The sequence below is a fragment of the Heterocephalus glaber genome, unplaced genomic scaffold (assembly GCF_053883595.1).
Source record: "Heterocephalus glaber isolate CG9 unplaced genomic scaffold, H.glaber_assembly_v1.0 deba00001481, whole genome shotgun sequence".
NCBI lineage: Eukaryota > Metazoa > Chordata > Mammalia > Rodentia > Bathyergidae > Heterocephalus > Heterocephalus glaber.
Genome location: NW_028258317.1, coordinates 14,809,963 through 14,833,057, shown reverse-complemented (window position 1 = coordinate 14,833,057; position 23,095 = coordinate 14,809,963). Strand labels below are relative to the sequence as shown.

Below are 23,095 nucleotides of genomic sequence, written 5' to 3'. Positions count from 1 at the left end.
AGCTCTGTTCTTTACTAAGTGTGAGACCCTGGGTATGTCACTTAATCTTGAACTTCAGTGCCCTCATTTATAAAATCAGATGACGCTATATTACTTTGACATACGGCTGTCAAGACGGGTGAGATAGTGGCCAAAAAGCACATGCCTGGCATACACCAAGTGCATCATAAATAACTAGTATTATAATGATCTTTACGTACATGAGAAATAATTGTTATTCTAGTAATGGTGCAATGTAATTTTTATTGAATAGGTACATAATCTAAATATTGATGTCAGTTTCTAGGCAATATATAAGCTGCAGACTATTCTGCCAGGAACTAACAATGCCTTGATATATGCTTTGCTTTGAATACATCTTCTGCTCTGTTTTTTTTTTAAATCAGTACTGGGGATCGAACTCAAGGCCTTTGCACCAAGTTATATGCTCAGCCCTTTTTATTTTGAGACTGTCTTAAGTCACTAAGTTACTCAGGCTGGGCTTAAACTTGCAATCTTCCTTCCTCAATTTCCCTGAGTACTAGGATTACAAGCATGCACCACTACACTCAGCTATTCCGTGTTCACTGGAGGAATGTGTTGAACTAATAGTTCCTGATCCTCTTCCCAAGTATCCTTGAGAAGTACCTGATCCTGGTAAAAGCCTGACTGACTCTCCTTGATCCTGCACAGGGTGGGGTTCCTCTGCTGAATGTTACAGCTCCTGCAGGGCCTCCTCTCTGCTGGACTCCTCTGGCATGCTGCCTCAAGCAGCTAATGTGTTCTTCCTATTACCATGTTGCATGTGTCCAGAACCTGGCTTTTCACTTAGCTACTGTATGTGTGGCTCCAGCCGAACTAGGTGGGAAGGGAAGAAGTACAAGCAGTTTTGGCGGCAAGTCCACACCTCATTTTTTTTCCTTTTTTTTGGTACTGGAGATCAAACTCAGGACCTCACGCCTGCCAGGCAGGGGGCCCCTATGCCGCTGAGCTAAATCCCCAGAACACCTCATTTTCTAATACAGCTTTGACAAGAATAAAGCAGAATTTTGAACTATACTGATCATTGTGCCCATTTCTCAACTGGTTCAGACCCCAGAGTGTGTATATGGGAATAACTACTAACCCTCAATTCCAACAAAAATGGGAAACCCAGTGAGAAGAGGCCAAGCCCCTGAGGTCAGGCTTGTACAGCATCTACTTGATGTAGAAACCTACCTTGTACATGATGGGTGAGAACCAGGCTGGCATGAAGACAAGGTTGCACAGGCGTGTGGTAGAGCAGTGCTGATCGATGCTGGCTAGCAGGGTCACCTTGCCCAGCTTCCCATGACCTACAATCTCCACGGGCACCTTTAGGATGATTTCGCCTTGCTCTTCATACACACCTGGGAACAGCACAATTCGGTCATACAGACTGGCCATGGCCAGGGCACTACCCAGGCTGTCAAACTCATGGCCTGGCCCAACACTTAGGGTACGTCGTTCCCTCCTTCTTCGGAATAGAGAAAAGCAGACGGAGGACTCCAAGTCCAGGGCGTTCTTGGTCCATGTCTTGGAGGCAAGGTAATGCTGCTTGAAGGCCTCCCTCCAAGACTCAGGCTCCACGTCAGGCTGGTTGGGCCAGTTGGGGTGGCGGCACTCAGTGCAACCCAGGCACAGCTGCCGCCAGCGAGTACTGTCAAGACTGAGGATCAGCTCGTACCAGGCCCTGCATACCAGGCTGCAGCGGCCCAGGTCGGGAAGGTGCAGGTAAGCCAAGATCATGCGCCACAGCTCCAGGGGGAGGCCACCAGTCTCCATGGTCACCTGGGAGAAAGACACCAAGGAGGATTTTAGCCAGGTATGGTGGCACATGCTTGTAATCCCAGTACTTGGGAGGCTGAGGTGGGAAGGTCATCATGAGTTTGAGGCAACAGTCTCAAAAAATAAAAAACCATCTGCCACCTGCCCTGTAAGTGCAAGGACCAGAGTACAATTCCAGGTACCAAAAATTTAAAAACAAAACAAAACAAAAAAACTCCCAAAGACAACAACAAAAAAAGGGACTTTGTTTATCCTGCTTACAGTTACCCTTCTTCCATACTGGGAACAACCCAGGGCCTCACACATGCTAGGCACTTTGTCATTCAGATATAACCTCAGGCATTTAAAAAACTTTTATTTTGAGATAGAGTCTTGCTAAATTGCCCAGGCTGGCCTTGAACTTGCCAACCCCCCACATCAGCCACCCAAGTAGCTGGGATGACAGGCATGGGTCATAACACCCAGTTTCACTCACGTCCTTGAAATACCTCCCAAAGATGAGTAAATGAAGAAGTCCAAGCCAATAAGAGAACTCTATCCTCTAGAGTCCAAGTGTGGTGGTGGATATTTGTAACCCTAGCACTCCAGAGGTGGAGGTAGGAGGATTGAGTTTGAGACCAGCCTGGGTTACATAGTGAGAACTTGTGTCAAAAATCAACTCAACTCTGGGAGGCTGAGGCAGGAGGCTCAAAAGTTCAAGCCCAGACTAAGCAATTTAGTAACTTAGCAAGATGAAACCCTGTCTCAAAACAAAAAATTTAAAAAGGGCAGGGGAAATAGCTCGGTGTGAAGGCCTTGGATTCAGTCCTGAGTACCACAAAAAACCAAAACAATAATAACAATAACAAAAGAGGATTTCATTCCTTCTCTAGGATTTTTTTCTACCTGGTACTGGCAGGGAAGACTCTCTCTTCTCTTTGGTCAGATACTCTTAATGATAAGTTCTGGCAGTCAGGGTTCCAACCTTGTGGAGAACACCTTGTGATGTGAAAGCCAAGCAGGAACAAGTAGAGATGAAAGATAAAAAATTAAAATGAGGAAGCAAAAAGGTAAGCACATATGTAAGTATCTTGGAAGTACTGAGTCCAGATTCTCGAAGATGCTGTAGACTCTCTACTTAACTTCAATTTTGTGGGATACTCCAGTAGCTTTATAATAAATTCTCTTTGTGCTAAAGCTAGTTTACTTTGGGTTCTTGTGACCTGTACCTGAAAGTTTGGATTCACAGAGAGGGAATCAACATTTGGCTGTAATGGTCTGGGAGTCTGGATGCCTGGACACCCAGAAAAGATACTGTTATCTCTTCATTCCAATAGTAATGAGAACTGAGTGTCTGTCTGTCTCTCCTCCTTCTCAGATCAATTAATTGTTACTACTTCCCCATGTGGGGCAGCTCTAGGAAAGACTGAATGGGTTTAGTTCAGGCTGGCCCTGAACTCACTTTGTAGCCCAGGCTGGCCTCGAACTCAAGGCGATCCTCCTGCCTTAGCCTCCGGACACTGATGTAATCTTAATGGCCTAAAGATCTTTTAGGGTTGGGTTGGGAATGTAGTTCAGCAGTGCCATTCCTGACTGGCAAGTGCAAGATCCTGAGTTTGATTCCTGGTACTGAAAGAAAAAAGATCTTTTAGGGTGAACGGCCAGCCATCTGGCTCTTTGTTTTCTCTGGAAAATATGCTTCTCCTTTAGTAATAATTTATACCACATAATCACAGAGGAAGGGCTCACCAAAGATGTGTGTATAGAAAGATGGTACCCCAACTCCTTGGCTGCAACCAACTGAATGGGTCTTTCCTAAGCTATAAACTCAGATATAGTTGTGGGTGATCATTTTCCCTGGGAGTGGAAGGCTGATCTATACTTCCCTGCCAGAGAAGAATGAATCAGAGACATAGACAAAAGCAGAGAAAAGGGAAAAAACAAGGGGAACCTCCAATTCTCTGAAGGTCATGGCTCCAGAATACTCTCAAAGCTCAGCTTTATACTTGCCCTTTGAATGCCATCAAATATCTCTGTACTTTTATAATGGCTTCTTCTTTTGGTAAAGCTGGTCTCATAGAATTTCTGTTCTTTATACCTAGTTAAAACTTTCTAAAAAAAAAAAACAACAAAAAACTTTCTCTTTTATGAGTGTTAGTTTCCCCATTAGAAAACAAGAGGGTTGAGTTAGATGACCTGCAAGTCTGCAACTCTAGTCTTGAGACAACTGAAGTAGAAAAAGGCTAGACTCCACAACTGACCTTATGTTCAAATGCTTAACCTCTCCAGGGCCTTGGTTTTCCTCTCAGTTTTATAAGAATAACATTCTTATTTGTTGGTTATCTAGGCCCAGGAAGGCTAGGAACATAAATGCATGTTTATATCTGGAAGAAATGCTCATTATGCTCAAGACTGGTATTACAGTTTAGATCTAGAATGGGCCTCCAAAGTCTCAATGTGTTCAGAGGTGGGGCTTTTGGAAACTGATGGATCATGGGGTGCTATACTCACCAGTGAATTGATCCACTGATGAGTTCATAGCTACGGGTGATATTAGGAGGTGGGGCCTGGTTGAAATACGAATGTCACCAGGGCCATGCCTTTGGAGGGTACATCTCCCTCTTCAGTTCCTCCCTTGGAGTTCTGCTTCATGACTATGTGTTGAGCAGTTTTCCTCTGCCACATGTTCCACCATGATGTTTCTGCTTTGGAGTCAGCACACCATAGACTGAATCTCCTTATCTGTGAGCCAAATAAACCTTTCCTCTTTTAAATTGTGGGCATCATGTATTATGTCCAGCAATGGAAAAACTACTGGAGAAAAGCTGAGCTTAGGATCATTACAGCTGGGCTCCTGACATCTACTTCTGCCCTAGATAAACATCACTTTATTCACATTGGCTCCATGATGCTGGTGTCTCCAGTCCCTCACTTCCTTCTTTGGCTGTAGTTTCTCAGTCTTTTTCAGAGGAATATGTTCATTTACCCATTCTCTATCCATTCCACAGCTGGGTGATCACATCCATTACCTTGGCTTCAACTATCACTGTAAATGCATGACTACAAAACCTGCATTTCGAGCCTACTTGTCTCTCTCAGACTCCACATGGGAATACTCAATTTCCTGTCTGGCATGTTTGTTTGGATGTTCCACAGATACATAAAAAACTCAACATAATGTGTAAAACTGAAGCCCACTTACCACTTCAGGCCATGAGAGAATAACTGGAACTGGAGTCTCCCTCCTGCCATAAAAAATTATAAAGCTAGACAAAATATACAAGGATCTGAATATATGCTTTCAGGCCTTGCACATGAAGCTGCTCAGGACTATAATTGTTAAAAGAAAGGCAATTTAGAATGTGATAGTAGTGTACTATGGTCACCCTAGCTTTCATCCTGGGGCACTTTCTTATGGTGCCGAAGGGGGATGAAGGCCAAGCTAGGTGGCAGACTCACTGAGCAGGCAGATTGAGTTCTGTTCTGCAGATGAAACTGGAATCTGTAAGGCAAGGTACCAGAACCATGTAGCAAGACAGTAGCACAGCATAGGGGTGGAGGGGTGGGCAGGCTCCTGGGTGAAGGCCAGGTTATACATGTGCAGAGCAAGACTATCAGTCCAAGGAGAGATCATTTGCTATGGGGTTGAGGATTAAAAGGCGATGAGTGCAGAGTTAGAAGACAATGGATTCAAGCCCAACAACATGGAAAGCTCATGCGGAGACTCAGAAGGATAGGTCTTATTCCAGTTCAGATTGGAAGAATAAACGTAAGCCTGACAGGATCAAAAGGTTCTGCCTGATACAGTAAAACTTAATGTTCTTAAAAACAGAGAACATAATTTAGACACCCTCAAGGTATCAGCCATAAAACAGTGTGGTATTAGCATAAAAAAAATTGAATCCTGAATAAAGGAAACATAAACCAGTCGACTGAATTGAGACAAAGGGTTAGTGTGTTTCCATGAGTAAAGAAATACTTTTCAGGAAAGGCTTGATATTGATATTCACAGGTAACTTTGTTTTTGGTATGGGTATTAAACCCAGGGCCATTGGACTGAGCTACATCCCCAGCCCTTTTTATTTTATTTTGAGACACAGTCTTGCTAAATCATTAAGTTGCCCAGGCTGGGCTTGAACTGGCAGTCTTCCTGTCTCAGCCTCCCAGAGTGCTGAGACTACAGGAATGCTCCACCATGCCCAGCCTCAAAGGTACAATTCGATATCCATGTAGAAAAAAGATGAACCTTGACTCATACTTCACATCATACACAAAAACTAAAGAGCAATTCTAAGCATTAAAGTGTATGGAGATTCTAGAGGGAAACATATTTGCAGATTTCTTGGAACACAAAAGCACTATCTATCTGGGGATTGGAGGGGATAGGAGGCAGGGAGGGAAGGAAAGAGGAAGTAAAAAGGATCAAGATGCAATAAGTATATGTACCAGTTCCCTTTGATGAATGTATTTATAATGTATTTCAAACATTAATTTTAAAAAGGGGAAAAAGCACTAATTATGACATAGAGGCCCAGCTTGCTGTGAATATTCTTTAAAAGTCCTCCGAGGACCCATGGTTTGATTTCTTTTAACTAAACACCTAGTAGTAGTAGTATTGTTGGGTCCTGTTCCCAAAGAGACTATCCGTTTTACACTCCCACCAAGAAAGTATAAGGAACATAGTTGCTCCACCACTTTGCCACTTCTTGTCAGCCTTTTAATGGTATCATTTTGGCTTTAATTTGCATTTCCCTCATGACTAATGATGTAGTCATTCATATATCTCCTTTTTGAAATGCCTGTTCGAATCTTCTGCTTATTTTTAAGTTGAATTTTTATTATTAAATTATAAAACTTCTTTGCATATCCTTTGCCTGATTTATGTTCTGTGAATATCTCCTCCCAGGTTTGATCTAAACTTTTTTTTTCTTAATGGAATCATTTAATGAAAAATTTTTAAGTTCAATGAAGTTTAGTTTGTCATTTTTTTTTTTCATTAGAATTGATTTCTTTTACCTGAATGAGAAACCTTTGCTAGTCCTTAAAACATGAATAAGTTCTGAGGCTTTTTTTTTTTTGGTACCAGGGATCAAACTCAGGTCTTTGCACTTGCGCAGCAGGCAGCGAAACCACTGAGCTAAATCTCTGACCCTAGTTCTGAGGTTTTTCACTTTCGTTTTATGATCTATTGTAAGCTAATTTTTGTTATGGGATGAGATGGTATTGAGGTTATTTTTTAAAACTTTCTTTCTTTTTTTTTTTTTTTTTTGAGACAAGGTCTCACTATGTAGTTCAGGCTGGCCTTGAACTCACTATGTAGTCCAAACATGAAGCAATCCTGCCTCAGACTCTTGAGTGCTGGGATTATAGGTGTGTGCCACCATGCCCGGAAAGGTTATTTTTTTCTAGGTAGATATCCAGTTATTCCAGCACCACTTACCAAAAACAACCCCCTTTTCCTATTGGGTTGTTTTGGTGTCTTTGTCAAAAATCAAATGATGATAGCATGGGTCTATTTCTGGACTATTTATTCGGTTTTCTTGATCTGTCAGTCCTTATGGCTGCACCATACTTTTGATATTTTTTTCCTTTTATAAATTGTGCTTATGGTGTCAAGTCTATGGACATTTTTTTTTTTTTTGGTGCCAGGGATCAAACTTGGGACCTTGTGGTTGCGAGGCAGGCGGCGGAACCACTGAGCTAAATTGCCCGGCCCCTTTATCTCTTTATTTATTTGCCTATGGATGTCCAACTATCCCAATAGCATTTGCTGAAAATGGTACTGAATTGTTTTTGCATTCTTATCAAAAATCAATTGAGTATATTTTTTTCCTAGTTTATTTTCATGAAAGTAATACTTCAAGACCCATATCTAGTATTAGAGATGCTTATTTCTACTGGCTTAGTCACTGTTTCCAAGCATTGTTTCTAACTTGGTGGATTTTAGTCTCCACTAGATTGGGTTTCTTTTGGGTAGGGACTGTGAACTTTTATCTCTGAAGACTGAATACCTGGTATTGACTCTGTTCTTTGCTCCAACTCTTCAGGACAACAGAAAGGACAAGAACACTCTTAGCTACAAGTTACCAAGGTCACTTCAATACCAGACCCACTGGTCCCAGCTTTATGAGTTCTAATTTTTCCCAGGCTATTGATTCTTTAGGCAGTAATGCCATTAAATGATGAGTTATTATTACCTACAACTGATCACAATCATTGGGGGAGACAATGGGTCAGTAAGGCCTCTGGAATGCTTAAAGTAAGCCTTCTATGCCCGACTCTCACAAAACTCATCTTTCTTTCACAGTATCATTTCTTAACAGTCCAAATGCCTCCTAAATTTTATCCCAGATCTTTTCTGAGGTTTTGCAAGGCTCTGCCACTAACAATCTTTTCCTAATTGGAATGCTGCTTTTTTCATCACAGTGTCATTTGCATGAGAAAGGAGATCTGACACCAGGGCCATTCTGAGTGAGTTAGATGCATGTTAGCCTTGATAAGCCCCTCTCTTCCAACTACAGTCAGCCCTCGGTATCTGTGGGTTCCATATTCATGGAGTCAACAAACTGTATGTTAAATATTTGAAAAAAAATTGTGTCTGTACCGAGGATATACAGAGTTTTTTCTTGTCACTATTTCCTAAATAATACAACTATTTATATATCATTTATATTGTATTAGGTATTTTAAAGTAATCCAGAGATGATTAAAGTATACAAGAGGATTGCATAGGTTATATGTAAATGCTATGCCATTTTATGTAGGGGACTTGAGCATCCACAGATTTTGGTATTTGCAGGGGTGAGCAGGTTGGGGCAGGGTTCTAGGATCAATTTCCTGCAGGGACAGAGTGATAACCATGCACTCTTAGTTACCCTTGCTTAGTAAGTAATAATTTTTAAAATGTAATTTTTCTGTCTTTACATAAGGTCTTTGTGACCTGTACATGGTTCTCTGAATTCAAATACTAGATTTCTTCTATCTCTGACTCTTCACAGTTTCTTCTAATTAGTTCAGATTCAGTCTCCTTGTCTCACATAATAAATGTCCCTATCATGTTACGTCCCCACACAGTATACATTTATCTTTCTAGACTTCTCTCTCTTTCCTTAAAAAGGATCTCTGTATACATTTTCAAATCTCTCTTCTCTAGCTGTCCTGTTTCATTTCTTCTTTATGATCTGGTGACTTCAATTTAAAACCACCAGAAGAGGGCTGGGGACTTAGCTCAGTGGTTTCGCCACCTGCAGTGCAAGCACAAGGACCCGAGTTTGATCCCTGGTGCCAAAAGAAAAAAAAAACCACCAGAAGAATTGCATTATCCTTATTTTAATAATTTCCCATACGAAAGTATGCAAACCATGCACTATCCAAACATTTCTTCCCAGAGGGCGAACTCATCTCAACCAGGACCAACTGACCTATTTCTTAAACCCTTGTTCTCCTTGTCTCCATATCCCACTTTCTTTTTCTTTCTTTCTTTCCTTTTTTTTGGTACCAGGGCTCGAACTTGGGTCCTTATGTTTGCGAGGCAGGTGGCAGAACACTCCCACTTTCTGATTTATTTATGCCTCCTAGTATTACTATGTAATGTTCTTCTAGGAAGCACTACAGACCATATACTCTCCAGGATGCGTTCTCCATGAAGTTTTCTTCTTCAAGAGATGACAACTCTGACAGGTATTCAAGAGTGAATGAGGTAACCCTAATCCATAGAGCCTTCTAGGTGAGAGGCTTCTAAATGGCGTTTTATAAGTTTGCCCATGAGGGTCTTCCTTGAGAACTATTGTTACTATCCTGATTCCTAAGAGGATATAAAAAAGACTCAAATCACAATTGCCCAAATTATGACCACCAAGTCTGATTAACTGCACCTTGCCTCATTGCTAACTTGACCTAGTTTACTATACAGTGGACCCCTGACTTACAAACTCAATCAGTTCCCAAGGGCTAACTGTAACTCAAGTTAATTATAAGTCAATATAGCTGAGATCTGGATGTTTACCTGGGCACATGCTATAGATAGCAAGAGGCAGAATTATGTCCATTAACTTAATTAACCCAAGTTGTTTGTATGTCAGGCTGGTTGTAACTTGAGGGCCCACTTTATAATAGCATTTGATCAGCCACCCCTTTGTGTGTCCCATGTGATATCCAATACTACCTAGCATTGCCAATTTCTGTCCTAGATGGGATTCTCATGGTTACTATAGCAGCTCATTATCACAATTCAGTTAGAGAATACAACAAAAACCTAACACACCATCTAATATGTAGCATAAAGTATATGCTTATTAACACCATTTTTAAGTAAATGAATAAGTGGATGTGAGTCTCTATCAAGTCACTATCCCAACTGTTTGGTGAATAATTAATGTTTCCTCACTCTTATGTAAGTTTACTGAACAGCTTTGAGGACTCTCCTTCCCGTGAGACTACTGTATTAACCTAGAAATTCTTTTTCTACTGATATACAGAATTTATTAAGCTTTGCATATGTAATACAGCATAGTTTTACTTGCATCCAAAGTGCTAACAAAGGCTCTAGCAATCAAGAATGGCAGCATGTTATTTTATAACAATCAACACAGTAGCTTTTCAAATTTGGTTTTCAGAAGAAGTTATCCTCAAGTAAATCTAGTCATGCTTTTAAAAATTGCTTTAGATCACTCCAAGCTTGGCAATTAACATTTGGCATAAACAATAAAACAATCACAACTTCATAAATAACAGAGATAACATTATAGGCCATAAACATACAGCATAAGGAAATAGCAGTGGTGCTGTAAGTCATTAATTTAAAAATTAGAGTAAGTAGAGTACCTTGGCCTCTATGCAGAGCTCTTGAGTCATTAGCCTGGACACTCAGTTTTCAAAGTAGGGGCAATGTCTACAGTATCATTTCCAACACTGTAAACAAGTAGAGAATGACTAATTAATGGTGATTTATTAATAAATTACGTCCTCATGAGTTATCACTAACACCTGTGTATAAAAATGTTCAAGTTTTGAGGCAACACTGCTGTCACCGCCGGGGTGTCCTGCGCCACCTGGAGTGGGCAGCGGAGCAAACATGAATGTTGGAGTGGCCCACAGTGAGGTGAATCCAAATACTCATGTAATGAACAGCGGGGGTATGTGGCTGACATATGCATTAGGAGTTGGCTTGCTTCATACTGTATTGCTCAGCATTCTTTTCTTCCGTGTTCCTGTTGCTTGGACCTTAACAAATATTATACATAATCCGGGGATGTAGGTATTTTTCCATGCAGTGAAAGGAACACCTTTTGAAACTCCTGACCAAGGTAAAGTAAGACTTCTAACTCATTGGGAACAACTGGACTACGGAGTACAGTTTACATCTTCATGGAAGTTCTTCAAATTTCTCCAATAATTCTATATTTTCTGGCAACTTTCTATACAAAGGATAATCCAACTCACTTCATCCTAAACACAGCTTCTCTCCTGAGTGTGCTTATTCCCAAAATGCCACAACTACATGGTGTTCAGATCTTTGGAATTAATAAGTATTGAAATATTTTAAAACTGAACAAAAATTTTTTATAGCTACTGAGTTTCCTGTAGGGAAGGAGTAGTGAATAAACTGCACTGCTTCTGTGATAATGTGAAATGAGAGGTATTTGCATTGGAGGACCAATTGCTGGTTTTTCATATGCTGTCTTGAAGTGCAGGATTCTAAAGTTTAAAGAATCTGCTACATTTCTGAAGAGAGGCAGGCTGGGCAGGCCCAGCTTATAAATTAATGGCCGTACAGTGAGGGTGTAGTAGATAAATCCAAGGAAATACAAGATTTGTAAAGAAATAGGACCAACTTAACTTACAATGAATGGGCATTATGTTAGGAAAAGACAATTTTCATCAGTCACAGTCAGTTTAAGCAGGCTTACACATGAACCAGAATCATCTCTAGACATGTTTATTATAGACTCTTTTTTGCTTTTTGTTTTTGGTACCGGGGATCAAACTCAGGTCCTTGCGCTTGCACAGCAGGCGGCGAAACCACTGAGATAAATCCCAGGCCTTATTACAGTCTGTCTTTATTACCAGACGTGTTTCTCTTCTATAAGAGGATGTATGCCCTCATGTTTCTGTAAGCCAGTTCCTACCTTATGAGTATGCTTTTTGGTTTTGCTGGCCCAAAATTGTGTCGATAGATAAGGTCAGTTTTACATACATTATGTTACAGAATTCATGAAGGTCCACTTTCATTACTGGGGATAGATGATACCAGGTATCTGACAGGCACCCTCCGAGTCAGCCTTCTAATTTTGGAACACAGTGGGTTATACTGCTTTTCTAGACATAAAGCTGCTAATTCAATTAAGAAAATAATTTATTCAAGCAGTTAAAGTATATGGTAGTTTAAAAGTGTCTGCTTATTGGATTAAGCAACTTAATTGGTAAAGCTATCATTCTTTAGGAAAGGAAATATAAAATGGACAACTATCTAGCCACCTGTGGTCTGGCAAAAAATGCTTCTCTAGCAATCGTACCAAAGGAAGTAATGGAGTCTTTTTTTTTTTTTTTAGCAAGTCACCAGTAAAAGGTGACAGTATCTTTTTTATTCTTCCTGCTGTCAAGTTCCATAGTTTCCTATTAATATTTTGCCTTTAAATATGTGGGTCTTAGTGTAGATGATACCAAATGGTAACTATTTCCAGAGCAATGACCATGCTAAACTTTTGTGACTTAAAGAAGCTTACTATAGTTGTTAATATTAACTGTAAGAAGGCCGGGGATTTGGCTCAGTGGTTCTGTCACCAGCCTTGTAAGCGCAAGGACCCGAGTTCGATCCCTGATACAAAAACAAAAACAAAAAAGAATATTAACTGTAAGGAATAACTACATACTACTTGGAGAAGTAAACACAAAGTTCTAATATAAAATGAAACATAAAAACTCAGTGACATTTATAAACAGAATTGAGTGAAAAGAGTTGTAGACCAACTTGTCAATTTGTGTCAATAAACTATTAGGAATATTGATCATTGTTTTGTATTTCAAAAGTACAGAGCTTAGAAATTAGCTGTATGATACAAAGTTGCCTTTGTATGTTTGTCTTTTCCCATGTATTTTTAAATAATTGGTGATCTATACTTTAACAAAATTTTTCTTTGGGTGTAAAAAAAAAATGTTCAAGTTTTATCAGTTATATAACTTTGTGTGCCTCTTATTTTAGAAGGTGCTACATGGATTAAATGGAGACAGCAATGCTTCCCCTAATGTGATTGATCTTACCATGTTTATAGCTATCAAGACCTAAAACACTTCAGGTGTTTGAACTGAACACTGATGCGCACACTCATATTTCAATCTACTGATATGCTTGACTCAATATTATTTGGTCAATGGTCAATTTATTCTGAAATTAAAATTTTAATTTGTAAAAAGTTGATATAAGTGGCATAATAACAAATACGCTGAGATGGTTATGGTCACAAACGGCAATTAACAAGGAGATGGGGAGGTCCTACTCTCAAGTTATCATTGGCATCACTGTACATACTGTCACACAACTACAATAAATCGAATTTACAGCTGTATAATCTGCCATCTTCTCACACCCAAGATGTGTGCCTTGAAACAGTGTTTATGCAAAAATTTTGTAGCTAGTAGTTCTTCCTTTAAATGTACTGTAAATAAAATGCACAGAAACTTTTAATGACCAGGATTCAGAAAATTTAAAAGAATAATTTTAGTTAGGAATCAAGGCAAAGAAGAAAAAAAATCATCTAGAAGACAGAGATTCAAGTAGCATCTCAGATGCACAGCAATTTCATAAAGTAGAAAAGCAACTTTGAGCACCCGTAGCTTCTCAGATCATTCTACCAAGTTTCCAGGTACTACCTGTGTCTGTATAATAGTATTTCTTTAAATAAAGGACTTTTGGTGGGGGGGGTTGAGTCAGGGTCTCGCTATGTAGTTCATTCAGGCTGTCCTTGAACTCACTATGTAGCCCAGGCTGGCCTTGAACATGTGGCAATCCTCCAGCCTCAGCCTCCGAATAAATAAAGGACCTTGAATGCACATCCAGGGTGTTTCCTGGGAGTAGAGGTAAAGATATTTTCATTTTGTTTAAGTCACAATTTGGTCAAAGAAATATGTAAAGCTAAATAAAAGCACATCTGGTAGAAATCCATGGCAATGAATGATGACAAGATGCGCTTGGATCTTGTTTGCAGCATCTGGCAGTGGGTAGTAGAACAAAAGTAGGAATCTCACAGGCTCTTCTGTGTCTGTTCTGAGGTGGCTCCATGGTAGTGGCACTAGCATTTGCAGTTGAATTCAAGATTTCTCCAAAATCACAATCAGCAGGCTTTGTTCCCCCTAATTTAGACTAAGTTTTCAAGCTTTTCTTCAAATGACTTGAAAGTCAGGGAGTTTTTTATGTCTTCCAATTTTTTGGTGATAACAGAACTTATGAAAAGGCGGCTGCAGGGGCTGGGGATGTAGCTCAGTGGTGCTGCACCTGCCTTGAAAGCGCAAGGTCGTGAGTTTGATCCCTGGTACCAGGGGAAAAAAAAATGACCAGGAAAGGTAAATATTTGGGGCTGGGAATGTAGCTCAATGGCACAGCACCTGCCTGGCAAGTTCGAGGTCATGAGTTCGATTCCCGGTACCAAACAAAAGAAAAAAAAAAAAGAAAAAAAGGCAGTTGAAGCCTTCTTTGCAGGGTGAGGCAAGGGGTCAGAGGTCTTCTTGTATGCAGACACTGCCCTCACATCTTGGCACCCTTTGGCAATGTTCTGCTTTAGTTCCTGTAGTGAGTGATCCCAAGTTTCTGCTTGATCTCTGCTAGATGCTTCTCTTTTGCTGCTAACACTTGAGACAGAATTTGAATTTCTTCTTCTACCTCTGCCAGCTCTTCTCAGCTCTTCTTGCTCCTTTTCTGAGAGGGTCTCTGTGGCTGCAACATATTCTTCCTCCACTACTGGGTCTGTTCTGTCCTCAGCAAACCAAATTTCTGAGGAGGTCATCCAGGTGGAGACAGATTCCTACTAGGTGACAGGTAGAGATAGTTTTTGCTCATTACTGTATCAAAATCAAACAGGGACTGGTAGTCTTCATGTAAGTCTGTGTCTCTGTGATCCATTCCAGGCAAGGGGAGAATGAATGCATGGCTTTACGACAGACTGAAATCCCTGTTCTGTTGTGTGCCCCTTTGGCCTTATTCCCTTTTCACAGTGCAACCTCACTGAGATATCTTCCAGGTTTGGAGGCCCCGCATTGGCATCTAGGCCCTGAAATTCCTACACAGAGATTCTTAAAGTCCCAATGTGAATAAGAACTTAAAGCATAAAAATTCCCTTTATTTCTTTGATCATTTGTTTTTGCAAACATGGCTCTTATGGACTTAAGGGACACTGGAATAAGAAAAAAATGATGCTTACCTTCCAACTGATAGCAAATCAATACAGCTAATATTAATGGGATAGAAAGAAGTACGTACTATTAAGCTTACAAAGCTCAAAAGGAAAGAAAAGCTTTGAATTACTTGGTTGAACTCCCCATTAGCAGTGGTTTTTCAATCACGGCTCTTGACCATCTACTGAAGAATCACCCAGGGCTTGTTCCTAACTCCACTTTGGACCTCTAGAATCAGTCTCTGGAGTAGAACCAATTGTATATATTAACAAGCTTCTTGGTGACTGTGATAGACACACTTTGATCCATAAGTGGCTCTCCTCAGTTTCAACCCTTTCAGTGATGTGGCTCTCCCTATATTGTGAAAAGACTAACAATCTCAAAGTCAAAAGACCTGGGATTAAGTTGTAGATGATCTTGAGCAAGTAACTTAACCTCTTTGGGCCATAGTTTCTGTTTCCTTAGTTTGGAGATCTTGATACCCCAAAGGCTTATTATGATGACTAAAAAATCTAATGTACATTTTGTTGGTAATTACTACCTTTCATCAACCCTTTTCAATTTTCCCTCTGATCCTTCCTATAGGTAGGCAGGGCCACATACCTAGTACTAGCCAATGGGTTTGAGTGGAAGAGATGAGTTGCTTCTCAACTAGCACACTTAAGATCTTCCAAAGCTCTTTTCTCTGACACAGCCCCTTGCAACGTTTGAGGAGATGGTTACTAGGGTAGCCTGGATCCCTGAGTGATTAGGCTAAGCAGTGAGTGCTGCCAAGCCAAAATGGACATATACCATGCATAAACATAAACCTTTGGGGTTCAGGCATTAAGAACTTGGGGACAGTATGTTAAACTCTAAAAGGCACTATTATGAAGCCCCTGTTCATCCTGAGATTGGCCATTCCATGGCTGTTCTGCAGTGACTTCAGTATTCTTCCCAAAACTGAGCCGGTACATACGTCTTAATTACTTCCCTGGCTGTACTTGGTTCTGTCTCCCTGGAGCCACTGAAGTTTTACTCTCTTACATGTTTCATACTGATAAGGACCACGAATGCCTGACTCAGAGCTGGTACTCTGTCTATTATAGGATTCTCAGGAGGCAAGTGACCTAAGTAGGGGTATATTTTGAGGTATGTTAAGTGGAAGAGTGAAGATGGGAACTCACAATTGCGCAAATATTAATTGATTGTTTATCTCAGGGTGATGTGCAGGTGTCTGAGGAATTTTGGGTAAAGGCACTGTTATGATTTGAGTGTGTTCCCTGGAAATCATGTGTTGGAAACTTAAATCTCCATGTCATATGTTAATGGCATTTGGAGTTGGGGCTATTGAGAGGTAATCCAATTAGATGAGATCATGAAGAGTAGGGCCACGATGAAGGCATGCGTGGGTTTATAAGAGATATGGAGACTCAAGCTAGCCCACCTGCTCTCTCACCATGTAGTGCCCTCTGCCATGTTACAATACAGCCAGAAGTCCTCATCAGATGCTGAGCAGATGCTGATGCCCTATTATTGAATTTTTTTTATGGGGTCTCACTATGTTGCCTTGGCTGTCCTCAAACTCCTGGCCTCAAATGATCTTTCTGCCTCAGCTTCCTAAGTAGTTGGAACTGTAAGTACATGTCACTGCACCTGGCATGCTCTTGGACTTCTCAGTTGCTAGAGTCATGTAGTAAATAAACCTGTATTCTTCATCAATTACCTGCTTTCAAACATTTTATTACAGCAATAGAAAAAGGCTAACACAGCACTGGAAACAGAAACTGCTGGGCCTGTGGTTTTCTTGAGGTTCCAAGAAGTCCACTTGTAGTGGGAAGCAAGTGGACTAGCTCCTGGACTCTAAGGGAAAGGAAGATGTGGTGGATTGACTAATGGTCAACTTGTAACATCCAGCTGCATTGAATCAGCATGGTCTGGGCATGGAGGATCCACCTGAAGATTGTTACCAATAGCCATAAAAAGAGAACTGGAGGGGAAGATCTTGGCTTGTTGATTTTCTGGAAGAAGCTTGCTTCAGATGATTTTCCTGACGCGAACTAGGCTGTTCTCATTAGAGCAGGAGCTTGGAACCTCACTGTCGCTGGGAATGGCTGCTGTTCTCGTCAGGGGAGCTCTGATCTTCACCTTGAGCATCACGTTCAGGCTCCAATGTGGACCCCTCACCTTGGTGGCACAAATCCTTCATCTCACTGGTGTAGGTTTTCTGGCTTCCACCACTGGCTTTTGGGCCTTCCAGGTGCAGATCCTTAATACAGACAAGCTTGAGACATTGCCGTGGGCTCTAAGCCACTGGGTGGACTCGAGGAGGACATTGCCTAGGACTCTAAGCCTTTCGCTGGACTTGTGTAGGAAACTGCTGGGATCTAGGCCCTCAGTTGAATCCTTTGGGCTTCTAGTGTGCGGTTAATCTCTTGCACTCCTTGCATTTGATTTTTTTGGTAATTATCATAAAATAATCTTACAAATCGTGTCCTGTATTTAATGTATTTTCTTGCCAAATCCTGCTGACCACAAGAGACAATGTCCCAGCAGGTTAGTTTCCACTCTTCTTGTTTACCTTCCTGCAAATTTGCCTGTCCCCAACTCCAGAGGTCTAAATCTAAAATGAAACCAACTATTCTCAGCTCAGGATCCATTTTGAGCTTAAAGATTTCCTTGTATTCAAATGTTATATACTCTATTGTTCATTTTGGCTTTATTAACAATATCTTTGCATGAATCCATGGGGATCCACATAACAACAGAGATTTCCATAAACAGGCAACACTTTTAAAAAAATGTATTTTTTTTTTTTGGTACGGGGGATCGAACTTGTGACCTTGTGCTTGCAAGGCAGGCACTGGAACCACTGAGCTTAAATCCCCGGCCCCAAAAATGTATTCTTAAAGTTCTGCCCTTCCTTTTTTGCCACAGGGTCCCTCAGTGAGAAATTAAAAAATAACAAATGTCCCTCAGAGCCTGTGCACCTGAAGTGTGACGCCTGTGAAGAACTAGAAAAACAATGCTTCGGCTGGCAGGGAGCAGGTCCTGAAGTAGGCCTTGGATCATTTTTTATGTGTTCCCAAGAGTGTAAGCTCAGGCTTCTATGTGGCTCCCTTCTAATCCCCCCTGGAGGTACTGTACCCACATGCCTCTGGGAAAACTGGGGTCCCCAGCTTCAGTGGGAGAGGCAGAGGCCCCCTCTTGGGAGGTGAGCCTCACAAGATTTGGCTCTCCTGCTTCCTAGCCCTGTGCCCTGAGGTGAGTCCATTTTATCTACTGAGGCTACTTCCTCACCTCTGAGGCTAAATATGGCTGCTCTGCTGTACTTCATGACCATTTTGACTTTCTAAAGAAAAAAAATGACTGATTTGACAAGTATTTGTTGATTGCCCACTATGTGGCTGGGATTGTCCCAAGCACTGAAAAGCCATTAACAAGAGAAAGTCCCACCTTCCATAAAGAGAGAAAGATATATATAATTTTAATATTTTTATTTTATTCACACATATATTTATATATTATTTATATAACATAATATATAAGATATAATTTACAATATAATATTTTATATATATATATATAATTTTTTTGGCAGTACCAGGGATTGAACCCAGACTGGGTTCAAACTTGTGATTCTTCAGAGGTAGAAGTAAATATTAACGTAAATGCTATTAAGAGAATGAAGCAGGATAGGTGGTACATGTGCACACACACATGTTGATGTTAGACAAAGCTGTCCAGGAAGGTCTCTGGAGAAAGGACATTTGAACAGAGATCTCAAGAACATTTCAAGCCCTGGCACAGATGAGATCATCAGTGAGAGAGTGAAGAGAGAGGAGAGGTCTGCGACCAAGCCTTCAGCTGGTCCAACATCTAAAGGGCATGGACAAGCAAAGGAGAAAGTGGGAGTGAACACTTAGAAAACTACAGTTTTCTGCCCAGAAGGCACTGGGGTGAAAGCTTCACTTTGTTGGGTTTGGCTGTGTACACCCCCACTGCTTCTGAGAAATGTGGGTTCTTGGGGCTGTTTAGTTTGTTCAGCATCAGGCTGGGTGGGCAAGTTAGGGTCAGAAAAAGAAGTATTCCTAGAAATCTACATCTAGAAGATACAGGGGAAAGGGTCAGCAGGGGATACTCTTGGTATTAATAGTGATCAAAGAGGGTCTTTAGATAGAGACTTTTACATTGTGTGTTGTCGGAAAGAATGTGAAGCCCTTTCTTTGCCTCCCCTATAAAATCACTAGTAACACAATTTCACAGCTCACTAATGCTTTCATGTGGATATGTGGGTGGGTGAAGGGGACATGAAAAGTAGTGGGTTACACCACTGGGCTCAACCTTATGAAAAGTGCGACAGCAGACCCAGTATGGCCAGGTGACACCATGCCTGGACACCTACCATGAGGTTACACACTGTGGCAAATGAAATACAACTTCTGCCTTCAAGGAGCTTATGATTTTATGCATAACATGCTTTTCTTTCTTCCTTGTCCATCTCCCCTGAGTAAAATGTAAGCTTCTTAAAACTGAAAGAATGATCATTCTTGGGCCAGGGATTTAGCTCAGTGGTTCCACTGCCTGACTCGAAAGCGAAAGTTCCTGAGTTTGATTACCCGTACCAAAAAAAAAAACAAAGAATGATCACCCTCATCATTTGATATGATGTATTAACATTGCTGAGACCATTAACTATGGACACCCTCCTGCCACACAGATCCCTGTGGAATAACAAATGGAAATAAATCCCAAGTATGTATTCAGCACTTGCTCTGTTTAAGACCAAGTGGTGAGAACTGTAGTGGGATCAGTAAGGAATCAGATAAAGACACTGGTTTCCAGTCTGGTAGGTGGCAAAAACGTGTCTACCAAAAAACAAAAGCAAAAAACCTCAGTAAAAACCAGTAACAACAACAACAACAACAAAATGAAACATAGTACAAGGAATAGCATAAAAGAAGAAAACCCTTGTTTAAAGAATAAAAATATGACCTCCAGCTAGGAAAACTGGTCAACAATAACAGAGGACAACAAAAATAGCATCAGTCACATTTAGTAAGCATTACTGTTTGAAAGGCACAGATGGAGAGCTTTTTATGCATTATTTTATCTTATTCTCTCAACATATCCCTTCAAAACTGTACAGCTCAAAATGTGGTCCAGGACCTACGAGTTTGTTAGGAATGCCAGATGTTGGGCCCTACCCCATGCCTACCGAATCAGAACTGCATTTTAACAAGATCACCAGGGAACTTGAGTGCATCCTAACTTTGAAAAGCACTGATTAAAAGTAGAACTGTCTGCATTTTACAGATGAAGGAATTAAGACTTAGGTAACTTAAGTGACCACAGACCTGTCCAAATCACTCAGAAGCAGAGCCACTTAAGCCAGCCCTGACCTCAAGGCTGTGGTTTTAAGCAGCAAGCCAAACTTCATGGATGAGTGGGCTTCTAAGTCAGACTCATGGGGCATCCAGAAAACAGAGGTAGGAGAGAAGACTGTAGGCAGAGGAGACAGTATCAACAAAAGCCAGACAGGACGCAGTTGTTAGTTCCATCTGGCTGCAGCGCCAGGAGTCCAAAGGGGTCACCAAGAAAGGCCAGCCAGTTCACCAGGACACCACTGGCCAAGTGAAAAGAATTGTTGGTTAATTTGGCAGTAGTAAGAGCTGCCTTGAGCCTCTGCACAAAAGCCTTCACCCCTCACTCAGACAAGAGGGATCTAAAGGGCTTCACATTCTGGCTGGGGCTCTGCTTCTCCCTCACTAGCTAATCTTGAAGGCAGATGATGGAATTCTGCTTTCATGTACCATGAATGTATAATGAAGAAAACACATTTGCTTTCTACCTAGAGGAGGCCATCTTCATATCAAAACCTGAGAGCATAGTTGTTGTTTTTTTTTTCCGGTACCACGGATCGAACTCAAGACCTTGTGCTTGTGAGGCAGGCACAGCGTCACAACGGCCCTGCTTAGTTTCTTTCTTTTTTTTTTTTTTTTTAAATAATAAGCATCCCTTTATTTGCTGACTACCATTACTAAAACTGATTACATTTAGCAACAAAAGTGTCTTGAGTTGATGTCAGAGGCAGTTACTCCCCCAAAGTGTTAAGTAAAACAGTGTACAATAAGTTTTTAATAATAATTTTAAAACAGTAAGTAGGGAAAAGGATCTAGAGCAGTTCAGATCTCTATTCAGTAGCAGGAGGGGGAAAAAGATCCCCCCAACATTACGAGGCATACAAAACATCATACAAAGAAGTACAAACTACATTACTGAGTAATATAATGAGTTAATGGTTTAAAATTTTTAGGTTCAAGTAGATTTCTCTACTTTTGTGGATTTTGGTTTGAAAATGTTCTAAAGTACTAGACAGTAAAATATGAAATCCAAAGAGCCTGGCAGACAAGTCTAGTCAGTCTCTCTTTCTCTCTCTCTCTAATGAAACAAAACTTAAAATTTTGAACAAAAATTTCAGCTGGGCTTTTCATCATTTCTTCAAAGCTCAGTTCCCTTCAGTCTGAGAAATAACCAGCTGTTTCTTATTTTCAGCTTTGAAATTTAACGCCATAACCCTGAACGCCGTGTTCTGATGCAAGTGGATGGTGCTTTCTAAGGGGCTCAGAGCCATAAGGGCCTCTTTCCTTCAGCACTTCTTTTCACTGTGGTTCACGTAGGAGGCAGCAGGGAGCAGCGAACCCCAAGACCTCAGCCTTAATCCTCATTCTCATGCACCATCAATGGGCAACTTTAAGAGGCCAGGGAAGGTTTTTTTTTTTGGTTTTGGTACTGGGGATCGAACTCGGGACCTTGTGCTTGTGAGGCAGGTGCCAGAACCACTGAGCTAAATCCCCAGCCCAGGGAAGGTGTTTTGAAGGTTTACTAAATGCCAGCTTCTCTATATATCAGTGGTGGTGAACCTATAGCACATGTGCTGTCTGCATCACTGAAAGCTCTAAAAGATTCACCATCACTGGTATAGGTCATCTCAATGAGCACTTAAAACAACCCAAAACACATCAGCAGTCTTAAGAGTTAAGGGCTCCTCAGTTTTTACCTAGTTACTAAGCAACACAGCTGGGTTCCTGAATGGAACTGAATCCAAATCCTCTGCACAACCACCAGCTTCCTTGGAGTATGGGACTCCCTAACTTTTGAAATGACAGTAAGGACCTCCTAGCCTCACCATCACAAATAGATATACCTGTAGTTCATGAAATAAGAACGCTGTTATTCCTGCAGGTGTTATGCATACTAGAGTATCACACAATGTCTGAGCTACAGTCACAAAGAAGCACTTTTCAGAAGCCTGACCCAGAGATTTAGGATCTCAAGCCAGAATCTATGAAAAGCCAAGGCACTTCTACCTGGCAAATTGACCCCAACCAACCTAGATGTTATGGCCATTTCCCTCTGGCCTTCCACAGGCAGCTAGTCCGAAGAGGGAACTATCTGATCAGTGTCCCTTTTACACTACCTCTCATCTCCCACCCAGCCTGGAACTGCTTCCCAGGCACTTCTCCTTAATCACTCTCAGCTTGAGGGAATTCCACATCAAGTGACTGGTATTTTACGGTGACATTACACAGTCTGTGGAGTCAGAACATCTCTGTCTCTGCTTCTTCATCTATAAAAATGAGGGTAATACTACCTTAGGGAGTTGTTAGCAGGATGAAAGGAGTGAATGACTGGAAAGCAGTTAACATTGTGCCTGATGAGTGGTAAACACAATAAGTGGTGATGGATTCCCCCTCTCCTGTTACTTGCTCCTTCCCTAAGTCCCATTCTCTTTCTCTGCATATTTTAAACCAATCCTCTTTACACCCTAGGGGAAAAAAAATGAATTCTACCAATCAGGTCAGTTAGAGTTTTCTGTTGTGAAGTAGAAAACAGAGAAATAGAGGGAGCAGGGCTCACTGCTGGCTCCTTGGCCTACAATGCAGATGCTCACTACCAGGCCAAG

At 41.1% G+C, this 23,095-nt stretch overlaps 1 protein-coding gene and 2 pseudogenes across 3 annotated transcripts in view; 1 reads left to right on the top strand and 2 right to left on the bottom strand.

Moving 5' to 3' along the window:
* The window catches only part of Fbxo10 (F-box protein 10), a 50,266-nt gene that overhangs the window by 22,680 nt on the left and 4,491 nt on the right, over positions 1-23,095 (bottom strand). Inside the window, exons 1-3 of one of the 3 annotated variants that reach the window (XM_004874581.3) lie at positions 10,588-10,674; positions 2,671-2,763; positions 1,198-1,788 (exon numbers count right to left, since the gene is read on the bottom strand). In XM_004874581.3, coding sequence (XP_004874638.1) covers positions 1,198-1,782 — 585 coding nt within the window. In that variant the 5' untranslated portion in view covers positions 1,783-1,788; positions 2,671-2,763; positions 10,588-10,674. Of the gene's footprint in view, positions 1-1,197; positions 1,789-2,670; positions 2,764-10,587; positions 10,675-23,095 lie in introns of those variants that run through there. The other 2 variants (XM_004874580.4, XM_004874582.3) reach the window with 2 other exon arrangements.
* LOC101703509 (ORM1-like protein 1 pseudogene) lies at positions 10,670-13,978 on the top strand (annotated as a pseudogene).
* Positions 14,118-14,878, bottom strand: LOC147825826 (tumor protein D52 pseudogene; annotated as a pseudogene).